The sequence below is a fragment of the Corylus avellana genome, chromosome ca3 (genome assembly GCF_901000735.1).
Source record: "Corylus avellana chromosome ca3, CavTom2PMs-1.0".
Lineage (NCBI taxonomy): Eukaryota > Viridiplantae > Streptophyta > Magnoliopsida > Fagales > Betulaceae > Corylus > Corylus avellana.
The window spans coordinates 32,729,222-32,741,902 of NC_081543.1; the positions used below are offsets into that span (position 1 = coordinate 32,729,222).

The 12,681-nt window shown below is 37.5% G+C and overlaps 1 protein-coding gene across 2 annotated transcripts; it reads right to left on the reverse strand.

Moving 5' to 3' along the window:
- Positions 1 to 2,108: 2,108 nt before the first annotated feature.
- LOC132175900 (uncharacterized) lies at positions 2,109 to 8,905 on the reverse strand. Of its 2 annotated transcripts, none has more exons than XM_059587991.1 (7): positions 8,622 to 8,905; positions 8,231 to 8,299; positions 7,944 to 8,111; positions 7,426 to 7,596; positions 6,907 to 7,116; positions 3,310 to 3,398; positions 2,109 to 2,868 (listed from the first exon to the last, which is right to left on the reverse strand). In XM_059587991.1, exons 1-7 carry the CDS (start codon positions 8,701 to 8,703, stop codon positions 2,218 to 2,220), a joined length of 1,440 nt encoding a protein of 479 aa, XP_059443974.1. In that variant the 5' UTR covers positions 8,704 to 8,905; the 3' UTR covers positions 2,109 to 2,217. The 2 variants fall into 2 exon arrangements, with proteins under 2 accessions (XP_059443974.1, XP_059443973.1); XM_059587990.1 differs by having other exon boundaries at positions 2,109 to 2,871.
- Positions 8,906 to 12,681: the final 3,776 nt, after the last annotated feature.

The following is a 12,681-nucleotide window of genomic DNA, read 5'->3' on the forward strand; positions in this document are numbered from 1 at the left end:
CTTAAATATCTTCTTTTTCAAACGCAATTCCAAACAGGTTCTAAGTTTATTAGCAATTTTTTCATTTGAGAAATGGGATATTAATAAAAGATTAAAAAATTTAAATGAAAAAAGGGTTAAATATATTTTTAGTATCTGTGATTGAACGACGCTTCAAGTCATATTATAGATGGTATCTCACTTAAGGCTAAAAACAGAAATGATACTTCAGTCCAAAATCCGTCCATAAAATTAACGGAAGTCCACGTCAATCCAATAAAAAACAAACACATGGCAATGTGTAATATTAAAAATTAAAAGACTCATTAACAATTTAAAAAATATAAATAACTAAAAATATTATTAAAAAAAAAAAAAAAAAAAAAAACTGGAGAGAGTGAATTATAACATAGTAGAAGGGATTTAGTCACAAATGCCTTGAACATCCTACATTGTCACTTGGCAAGCAAAAATTTAGGTTTGCATACACAATCGAGACCAGATATCTCGTAGAGAAGAGGCTCCATTGGTTGTCGCATTTTGTGCAAATAGCACAACTCTTGATTGGAATGGTCCACGTTATTACCTCAATCCTCTATGAAAACCAGTTTTTTTGTCCCCAAGGGGTACCCCCTTCCTTTGTGTGGACATGTCAAAAAAAAAAAAAAATACCAGTTTTTTCATTGAAAACAAGGGTTAATAACCTTTTTGGTACCTAAGTTTTAATGTTTTTATTTTTTTTTTCCCTAGGTTTTACAACAGGACAAATCTAATACCTCAATTTTTGGAAAAGACTGAATCACCACCTTTGTTAATTTCCGTCAATCTCCCACTAACGGAAGTCCACGTCATCGCCACATCATCATATAATATCGTGACACGTGTCCACCTTTTTAAAAAAAAAATGGTAAATCCACGTTGGTATAAAATTTTTCCCATTCGTCGTCGGGGTCTAGGAATTTGAGATCGGACACCAGTGTTCCAGGATAGGCAGTGAGGAGCCAAACTTAAATTAAGAATCCATTTAGTTTAGCTCAGACAACAACAAGCATATGATTTCCTTCAAAGTGCTCATACATAAGAAGAAACCCGAAAATAGAACAAACAAATACGAACATATGATTTCTCTCGTTTTTGGTTATCTGTTTATATTAGTGTTCTCAAATTGTTCATCTTCATATGCACTAACATTTGCATTTTGCAACAAGCAAAAAATTCTTTGAAAAGGTTGAAAACCCAATATCAGAATATCTGAATACTCCAATTTGTCCATATACCACAAAAGAATTAGCATAAATCTGGAACCAATTGGACACCATGGAAGACCTGGCTCACAAAGTAAAAAGCCAGGAAAGCACCACCACCACAAAAGCCTTAGTAACTCAATCGATCTGACTCAGTGCTCGCGCCACTCAATCTCACATACCCAGATGATCAGATGATTTTGCTCGACTGGATCCGAAGTCTATATGATGAAGGAAAGTTTCCGATCATTCCCCAAATCATCAACACCACCGCCACCATTAAGACCCAACTTCTTCTTCTTCTTCTTCTATTTTGTCTTTCCCGTCCTTGGAATCTTAGCTCAACCCATCGTTGTTCTCTACTAATGGAACAAGAAATCTTGTGGGTTTTCTTGGGATTTGAGATTGGGTTTTGAAGAGGAAAGAAGGGTTTTCTCTCTGATCTGTTCTCTTTACCGACGTGGATTTACCCTTTTTTTTTCTTTTTTTTTTTTATAAGTTGGACACATGTCACAATATTACGTGATGACATGGACTTCCATTAGTAAGGGATTAACGGAAATTAACGGAGGAGGTGATTCAATTTTTTTCAAAATCTGTGGTATTAGATTTGTCATGTTTTGAAACCTAGGGGGAAAAAAATAAAAACATTAAAACCCAAGTACCAAAAATGTTATTAACCCTAAAAACAATATAACATTTTTGGACAGCATCAACTTGATTTTTACTACTAGTAGTTTTTAGATGGTTGAATACACAATATTTTGTGTGTATATATATATATATAGAGAGAGAGAGAGAGATTGCAGACCGAGACAATGGTCTAAGTAATTTTGGTCCTAACAGGTGTTGAAGCACCATGACCAAGAATTTCTGTGAGCTTAACCTGCATCTCTATTTATCTCTAAAACACACATCCTTGGTTACAGCATTGATTCCATTACAGACTACCTCAAAACAAGCATATGGGAACAAAATAGGCGGGGGAGTTTGATCAAAATCGAAAGGAATCATCTGACCCATACTTACTCCTGATATTATTATAATGCTCAAACTTGGGAATCTCATAATGCCCTGCCTTCATCTCAACAGGCTTTGGCTCTGCTCCCACTGCCTCAAAAGCCGCTTCATTTTTATCTCGTTGGCGATGCCTTGTTCTTTCTTTCTGGCTCTTAGACTTGCCATAAGGAGGAGGAACCTCACCCGATCCATAGAAGTCTCCATACTCCGGTCGCTTTGAAGAACGGTGCTTGCTTGACACCGAGGGGTCCTTAAAGCTGGCTGATTTGACCTTCGAGGGCTTCATTTCCGAGTATCTATCACTTTTATTAGGAGCATGGGCTTGTCGAGTTTCGGGAAGAGGAGCAGTAGTTGTCTGTCTCTGAACAAATGCAGGCTCAGCTTCATCTTCGGGCATCCGCAGGGAATCTTTTAATGGAGTGAGGCCATTCCTGTGGCGACCGGTTCTGAATCGAGAGGGTACAAAATAAAGGAGCATGCCAGCCAATGCTTCAAGTGCAAGCTTGGACAGATCGATGATGAGTTGTCCAAAAGAAGGCCATCCTGGTTCCTCTTTTACACTATCCACGATGGGAGTGGGTTTTTCCTTGCCTGAATGATCCTTAAATTCACTGTCTGCAAGTTGCTGCTGCAACAGTAATGCAATGAGGTTTAGACGACAAGTACACATAGATGGGCATCTATTTTTAACAGAAAAATCATGGTTTGAGCTTCCAAGCCCAGCGAAAAACAAGTTTCAAGATTATTAAAACAACAGAAATGACAGTGAAGACCACAAGGTGCCTGTTAATCTACTTGCCCACAAAAGGGAGAATCAGAAATCTATTTTAAATAATAGCTAATAACCTAAAATACAAATGAGCTTAAAAAACTTTTGGTAGGAAGTTCTCTTTTAACTATTAAAGAACTTGGTGAAAGAGTACACATGTTTTAATTAGTCAGAATGCATTTGGATCTGGACAAGATAGAGAAAAGAGAATGAAATTGAAATAGGAAATCATAGTTTGAACAGTCCAAACTATCTCAATTTTATATTTCTTCACTTAATTGGTTGAAAGAGATATACCGTCCTCGAGGAAAAAGTAGGTCCAAGTCCCTGCTGAAGCATACATGTAGCATATCCCACCAAGACAGCACCAACAACCATAAGCACATCTGCCATAACATCCAAAGTAAGTCACTATGCGGCAATGCAACAAGAGCCTCAGCCATGAGAAAGAAGAAATAATTCCAATTTTTAGATGGGACAATAGATTTATTAAATTGAAACAAAATATAATACTGAATACATGGAATCATGGAATGAGGAAGTCAGGGACTTAATCCACCCCAAAACAACTAATAAACAACTCAAGCATGTGCAACCTTGTTGCCTTGCCTTCCTACGTGCAAGCTTTCCAACCATCTGGCAAGCTAGCATATCTTGTGAACATAAGAAATGCAAACCAAGGCATAATAATGAAAAACTAGATGCTGCATTTTTCATTGCTCTCAGTTTGATGGAAAAGACATGCTATGCTTAACATTTTTCAAAAACCAACTAGTGTGTAAGTTATTGACTCCAAACTAGCATATCAGTTATTGTCAAACTGGAGACTAACATTTGTAGAGGTCTAACTTAAAAAATGAGTAGGAACATGCTAATATTATTTTCTTCTTTTGCTGGTCAGGAGCCTATTACAATAACATTCATTATTTGATAGTTTTATGATGTAATTATCACGAAGACATGTATTCTATAGCTTATATCATGGCCATTCACCATCAGATTCCACTCTTTACAGTCATATAGTTTTCAGCATGCATAGACAATTGTTTGCATGGATAACCATGTATGTTTCTCCTTTAAGCAGGTGCAATGACTGCCATCCATCTCATGTCCAATCGTAAATTTCCATGGATCTATATGAAGGTTTTGTAATTGACATGAACCTTTTCTGAATTTTTTCCCCTAACTTTTAGTTTCCATTCACAGAGAATATATGAACGTTAACCCCTTTTAGAAATATGAACAGGATATCCATGATTTTTTCTAGTGCAAAGTCATCATTTAAAAGGACTCATAGCAAAGCTCATGAGTTCATCCTCAGGATAACATTGTTCAGCTCAGTATTGTGCAAGTCTTCTGGAAAGGTGTATTATTAGATTACAGTGTTTTAGACAAGTCAAGGCTGCACCACCACAAGAGAGGCTGAGCCATGAGGACAGTGAGTGAGGATGCTGAAAATGCACTTATTGATGGACATGACTGGAAAGGATGACTGGTACTGTTCCAAACCTAGAGGGATTTAGACGCAGATGAAGATGATGACCATAATAACATGTGAAGAAAGGACTAGACAGCTTGTGCACAATCTGCCTAAGGTTATTTATTTGTGTTCCATGACCACAAAGATCTTTATTCTATCTTTGAACATGTACTTGTATCCTTATATCTCTATACCGTATAAAGGCAATCAGAGAGACTTGTGCAATAAGAAAGACAAACAGGCTAATAAAACAGTAAAACCCAAAAATGGCCCTCCTAAATTCAGCAGTATAAACTGAGTGTGCAAACAACAATTAATATTACTATATAGCAATCTTCATTATGAAGTCCTCTTAACACAAATTAATATTACATATAGCATTAGATTCTAAGTCTATCCATGTCACAAGATAGGAATGTTCTAACCACATCTGCACAATACCTAAAAGGACTAATCACAATTGCAATTCCCTCATCGGCTCAGCACATGCTTGATGTGTACCCTGTGCAACATTCTCACAATCAATTTTGAAAGATAAAAGGGTGCCATAATCTCTTCCACTCAAATCTCTGACTTGCATTATGTTGCAGTATCCCCAAGTTATACTAGCTAATGGCGGGACACCCAAAAGGATTAGTCATAATTAGAGTTTCCCGTACACACTATATAGTCCAAATTGACCAAGTACATGGTCAATGTGAGACTCAGCACAAACTTGTATTGCACGGTGCCATGTTATGAAGTAGGGCTGGCAATTTTGACACGACCAACAAACCCCACACGAATTTAACAAGTATTGGATTTGGACTTATCAGGTTCGGGTCCTAATCGGGTCGAGTAGGACACGGTTAAGTTCGTGTTTGGCAGGTCAGCCGGGTGACCCGTCAAACACGTTTAAAAAAAAAAATAAATAATAATAATCCTAAAATGATTCATTCCTAACCCTAAGGGCCTAAACATTTCATCTAACATTTCAATTTCAGCTGATGCAGACAGTGAGACAGCCCCGAGCGGCCAAGCCCCCCCCCCCCCGAAACCCATAGCCACCTCTCTCTCAAAAGACTCAGTCTGCGCCTCATCCACCCTCATTCTGCAAACCACTCTCACCAATGTCACCATCTCTTAGTATCAGAACTTAATCCCAGTATCGGTGATCAGTGTTTTCCATATTAGCATTACTGTTTTCCAGCAACTCTGGGCTAGTCTGGAAACCATCATTCTCTTGGGCATGGTCATCTCCATCCAAATATGAGGACAATAATTGCTGGAAATAACTTTCAATTTCTTGGACATGACCTTCCCACTGATTCTGTGAATTGGGTGACGCCAAAGTGGATGATATATGAGAATTTCTTTCTGGAGAATCGGCAAACATATTATTTCTAGCCAACCTTTGAGAGAAGCCTTATCTCTCATATTTGCAACCATAACTCCTTCACCATCCTCCATGATTCTTTCATCATTTGTCCTCTAAGGAACATCTGCTTTCCTCCGCAAATTATGTAAAATTGACACAAATGCTGATAAATATAAAATGACGAATTAATCATATTTGTTCGATTTCTTATGGAGGTAAAACAAACCAAACAGGCAAAAAGAGGTAAGATAAGATAGATATGATTGAGACCCAACTCGTGTTGGGTCGTGTCTACCCGATATGACCCAGTAATTTTAAATAGGTCGTATTGGGTTACCCGACTATTTTCCGTGTTATAATCGTGTCTAACCCGTTTAGCTAAACGGGTTGTGTTCGTGTATAGGTTAATCGAGTAACAGGTCCTCGTGGGTCGTAATCGGGTTGTGTCAAGTACCTGTTTTGCCAGCCCCAGAAGTCTATCCATGTTACAATATTGGGATGGTTCTAACTGCATTTGCACAATACTCCAAAAGAATTAATCACAATTGCAATTCCTTGTACCTGATTACCAACATTGGCTCAGTACATGCTTGATGTGGGACGTACTATATACTCGAGCAACATCCTCACAAACAAATATGCACAATCCTTTTTTTCCTGATAAGCATCAAATCTGCACAATCCTAAGTGGGGTCATAATCTATTCCACTCAAATCTTTGAATTGCATTGTGTTGCAATATCCCAAAGTTACATGACGTTATTAGATTTGCTCCAACACCATTTTATTACAAGATAGGAACGAATTAGCTATATAGTATGATACCCCATAGGGATTAGACATAACTGGAATTCCTCCTACAAACTTATATAGCTGAAATTGACCTAGTAAATGGTGATGTGAATCTCAGCACACACCTATGCAGTGCCCCCACAATCACAATCTACAAAGCCAGTAACATCTTGTTGATACCTTTTTCTCTCTCTATTTTTTTTTTTCTTTTAATGATGCTTGAATTTAGGAACGGAAGTGTAAAACAAACAATAAGTAATCCACACCTGTGGCAGAAATTGAACTGTCCTCATAATCACAATCCTCCTGGTTGAGAGAGATTTGCCGAAGAGCAGCATTTCCTCTATCAATAACTAACAAGGAACAGGTAGGCCTAATATATACCACATCAAAATCATTAGAGAACTTTGCATCCTCGCTTGGGCCATCCCTGTACCCTGCCACATTTGATTTCCCCCCAGCAATGGTTGTCACACCTACAAAGAACTTCCAAAGTCAGCAACCTTGAAAATAATAATTTGTGATCAAAGTTTTCTACTTTAAAGGCTTCAAAAATTCCAACACAATCAAAGTTTCTATATTCTTTACTACATAGATGTATTACTCCTATCTTCTTAACATTTTTTACATTGCTACATAGACGTATCACATCTGTCTTCTACTTTCAGCACTTACAAAGATTCAATATTTGGATTCTGTTCTGTTTTTATCAACAAAAAAAAAAAAAAAAAGGCATGTTTGTAACCTAGCTTCTAGCTATAACTATTAACATGAATTGCATATACCAGCATCACCGATCTTCCTGATGGCAAGGTTTAAGGTGTCGGCAACATACACATTGCCTTTATCATCCATGGTTATGCCTTTGGGGTGATTAAAACGAGCATCACTAGGTTTTCCGTCCACATGCCCTGTGTAACCTTGAAAAGACCCAGCAACCAATCTTCCCCTACTATCTGCAATAATGGAAGGTTAAAGAAAAAACAAACAAGTATGAATTACAAAATTGAAATATGAAAATCAGGTCATTGCAATCAGCCTATGAGATTCATAACTTAGAATTACTCCTTTCCAAAAAGAAAGTTTAGTATTTCCTTCTTCTCGGCAAATACATTTATACCTTCTTTCCAGTTTCCAGCAGCCAAATGGAGCAGACACAAATAAATGAAACCATTTCTAGCACAACTTTATTGCCATCAGCAATTAGGCTTGCCATTAAGTAATTTAAACTTGAAACAGGCAAAATCCAAATAGAGTTAATTACTGAAGTTCTAGCAAGCTGAGAGCACAAGAATAATCATACATTGAGACAATGGAGGAGTAATCCTAACAACTTTGCTATTAACTTCATCGACGGCAAAGAGTTCGCCATCCTCAGAGATGCGGATTCTGTAAGGAACCACTCCAATCTCACTTCCTTCCACAACAGTCTCAACTAAGTACCCATTCTCAAACTGAAGAACATTCCCATCTGCATAACAACATGCCATATGACATATATGAAGTGAGATTAATGACATATATGCATACACAAATAAAAATAAATAAATAATCCCTACTATTCATCTGAGAAAAGATATTTCAAATAACCTGATTGGGGTGTTTTGGAGGATGACCTGGTCCATTTGAGTATAGATGACAAGTGTTTGATCAATGGCCCTGAGTAATAGCAAATCATTCAAAACAATACCCAAATAAAGCAACAGTAAGAAAAATCAATTCAAAAAGGAGAACAGTAAGGAAACAATCATACCCATTATGTAAATCACATAGTAATTTAGTATCAGCAAACAAGAGAGAGAGAAACAAAGAGGGTTACATTTGGGATTTAGCAATTAGCACCATGAGCACAGGAAAATAAATAAAAGATGCCCAAAAACAGCAAAAAGTGCATGATTAAACAGAAGAAGATAAGCATACCCAAGAAGCTAACAGATCAATCTAACCCAAATCATTAAACAGAAGGGTGAATCATAGTTACCCGCAGGAGCGGCATGCGCTTCAAATTGGACTGTATAACCAACAAATGCTATGAAAATGAGAAAGAGATTGAAATTTCTCATGGCTCTCTCAGCAATCCAGAACTTAAGAGATGGGTGAGAAATCAGGACAAGATATTTACTTGGACATTTTTTTGAGTAGCTAGGGAGTGCTGTACGAGCGAACTAGCAACAGGGTTGGGTTATGTTGTTTTAGCACTTGGGGACTCGAGAGCTTGGTTCTCGTGCAACTGCTCATGCTCTTTACTTTCTTTCTTTCTCTCTGTACTTTTTTTTCAAAGTTTTCTCTTTTTTTAACTTTTCCATTTACAGCAAAGTGTAGTTTTTCTAGGAGGGAATAAACTAGGCACTTACAAAAAATAAAATAAAAGATAACTGGGCGAGTTTAGATCCTCTACGACGGTCCTACTCCAAACATGTCATAGCCATCCAGATTTTAACCGCATCAGCTTTTTTACAAGGAATTTTACAATTTTTCTGGCATAATATTATTGGAAATAAAATAAATTCAATTTTTGATAAATTTAATTAATGAGAATAATTTCTATAAGATCTTGGCACAAACTAAGACCCTTATGCTCTCCAATAAAAACATGACAAATTAGCGTGGAACATCATAACAAAAAAAAAAAAAAAAGCATAAACACCTAATTTATTCTCATCAAGAACTCATATGGGTTAAAACAAAAAAATCTTCTTAAATAAACCTTTCATGTTCTTCTTTCCTAGACCCACCGTCAGCCACCAACCCATCACCGACAAGTCCAGACAGCGCCAAAGACGACCCCGATCAGCCTAAAACTTGCTAGAGACCACGCTGGCCACCCCCTCTCTCTATCTCACCGGCAACAGAGACTTTTTTTCTATGTTGCTGGTGCTCCCTCTCCCATTTCAAAGATTTGGGTTGATTGCTTAATTTTCAAGATTTGGGTTCTCCTATTTCTCTGCTGTTGGACATGTTGAAAATTAAGCAATCAATCCAAATCTTTGAAATGGGAGAGGGAGCACCGGCTTTCTTCTCTGTTGCCGGTGTGTGCGAGAGAGAGAGAGGGAGAGGAGCATTGGCAAGGTCTGGGCCGGCCAGCATCATCTCCGGCGCAGTCTAGGGTTGGTGGCTAACGATGGGTCTAGAGAAGAAGAAGATGAAAGGTTTATTTTATAAGATTTTTTTGTTTTAACCCATTTAAGGTCTTGGTGAGAATAAATTAAGTGTTTATGTTTATTTTTGTTATGGTGTTCCACATTGATTTGTCATGATCTTATTGGAGGGCACAAAGGTCTTGGTTCGTGCCAAAACCCTATAGAAGTTATTCTCTTAATTATTGTACTGCATCATGTCGTAAAAGTTTTTTTTTAAAAAAAATATTGTTTGTGAAATTAACATTTTTCTTATTTTAATTATTTATACAAAATAAACAAAATAATTAATAGCTAATACTATACTCATAAATTAAGTGAGACAACATACATCATCTACAAGGATGCAAGAGAAGTAATTCATAGTTGCATTTGATCCCATTTTCAATGCACATGGCCTAACAAGAGAAATATGTGTATTATACTAAAGATTAATGCTACAAGTTCCCCTTGTTTCTCTCCAAAGATGATGTGGCTCTTAAAGTTACCATTGGGCTTATAATTGATATTATTTAATTTTAATCAAATTGTGATTTAAAAAGTCACCTCATTTTTTGAGAAACACAAGAGGGACTTGTAGAGTTACTCTACTAGAAGGCTCACTATTATAATAAATGTTAGGGTCTTACAATCATATTAAAAAATTAAAATAAAGGGCTATCTATTTGATCTAAAGTATTAGCTGATATCGGTGTTCAAAACAAGAGATGTAACTTTTTAAACATTTTAATTGTTTTGGAATAAAAGTTAGGGTTTGAAATTTCAAGATTTTATAATGCCATTAAAAAGCCATTAGAAAATTGTCCTAATGCTATATGAATTGAAGAAATTTTGTTAGTTTACTATGTTTATACTCTAAATCTTCTTTAGTGATTAATTTTTGAGTTTGGCTGCCCTGTAATGATTTTATTTTTCAAGGTGCTCAAAGAGTTTACATTTCGTTACCAAAAATCTTGTGTTTATTGTTTGTGATGAGCTTTCTTTATGCTTATTTTTTATTCATTGCTCCAAAATTTCATCTTAAATTCTATGCGTATTGTATGTTGTGTGTTTAAGGTTGGATCTCGATCCTTTCAAGAGGTATCCGAGCGAGTGTGGATTGGATTTTAGGTCTATATGATATTTTGTCCCTTCTACTTCACATGACCCACCTGCCACTAAGGCTCCGTTTATTTCGACGAAAAATGGTTTTCAAAAAAATATTTCCTCATTTAACGGTGTTTACTTTGACGTAAAATAGTGGTCAACAGAAAATATTTTCCTTTTGATCGAAAATTCTTCTTTAATTTTCGAAAAATATTTTACGGTTTTCAAAACCATAAACCATTTTCCGTCTTTGAGCATCTCATTCTTAAATCGACGGACCTTGTCAAAACCCGCTTAGAACCTCGCTGGGGACTTGCCTGGGACCCGTTTGGGACTTGACTGGGACTTGCCTAGGACTCGCTTGGGACCCCACCAAGACCTGCCCTAGATCTGACTAGACTTGAATGGGACCCGCCCGAGACCCGACCGGGACTTACCCAAGACCTCGCCGGGACCTGCTCGGGACCCGCCTAGGATCGGATCGGGCCAGCCTGGGACTTGCCCAAGACCCGCCCGAGACTTGCCTGGGACTTGACCGGGACCTGACGGGGATCAGATCGAACCTGCTCAGGACCCGCTATGGACTTTCCCAGGATCCCGCCGGGAGCCGCCCAGGACTTGATCGGGACTTGCCCAAGACTTGCTCATGACCTGCCAGGGACCCACCCGGGACCCTGCCGGGACTTGATGGGGACTCGAGGCAGGTCCCGACGGAAAATATTTTACATAAAATCATTTTTTTTGAAAAATGTTTTATGTCGAAAACATTTTACAGCGTTTACCGCGTGCACAGAAAATAAACTTTTTTATATATATTTTTTCCAATAAAGTCCTGGGCCAGTCCCGGCAGGGTCCTAGGCAAGTCCGGGCGAGTCCCGAGCAAATTTGGTCAAGTCCCAGGCGGGTCCCGATCAAGTCCCAATCAAGTCCTGGGTAGGTCTCGGTCAAGTCCCAGGCTGGTCACGGTGAGGTCTCGGACAAGTCCTGGGTAGGTCCCAGTCAAGTTCCGGGCAGATCTCGGCGGGGTCTCAAACAAGTCCCGGGCGGGTCCCGGACAAGTGCCAACGGGGACCTTATTGGAAAAAATATATATAAAAAAATAAAAAAATAATTTTCCGCACGCACGATACACGCCATTAAATGTTTTCGACGGAAAACATTTTCAAAGAAAATGGCTTCCCTAAAAATATTTTATGAAGGAAACTATTTTACGTTGAAGTAAATAGAGCCTAAGGGTAAGATTACCTTTGTTCATTCTACAGGTGATATGAGTAAGGAAGTTATTATTGGCCTTGTGTGACTATACCTAAGTTTAGGTATGCCCATTAGCATGAGGCATGCTTCCTAGAAATTTGTCCATACTTGCTATCATTGTAGAGTCCCAGAATTTTTAAAGCTATTTAAATAGATTATTTTGATAATGATGTTATTTTAATATCCATTGTAGCTAAGGATTTTAATTCTTGGGAAATTTATGAGAGTGGTAATTATAGAATGGTAATTGGTGAAATAATAGGATAGTAAATGGTAGGTATAAGCATGGTAGAATAAGAAGGTAGAATAGTATAGGTAGAATGGTATAGGGTTGGTAGAATAGTATAGGGTTGGTAGAATAGTATAGGGTTGGTGAAATAGTAAAATGAGGGTATAATTGTAAATTGAAGATAGAATGAGGGTATAATTGTAAATTGAAGGTAGAATAGTATAGGGGTTGGTGAAATAGTATAGGGTTGGTGAAATAGTATAGGGTTGGTGAAATAGTAAAATGAAGGTATAATTGTAAATTGAAGATAGAATGAGGGTATAATTGTAAATTGA

What these genes read in the sequence shown, in the direction of transcription:
- LOC132175900 (XM_059587990.1), bottom strand. Translation starts at nt 8,703, where the DNA reads ATGAGAAATTTCAATCTCTTTCTCATTTTCATAGCATTTGTTGGTTAT. An exon ending in CAGGAAGATCGGTGATGCTG is followed by an intron (nt 7,117 to 7,425) that starts GTATATGCAATT and finishes AGTTCTTTGTAG; the next exon opens with GTGTGACAACCATTGCTGGG. An exon ending in CAGTTCAATTTCTGCCACAG is followed by an intron (nt 3,399 to 6,906) that starts GTGTGGATTACT and finishes ATGTTATGGCAG; the next exon opens with ATGTGCTTATGGTTGTTGGT.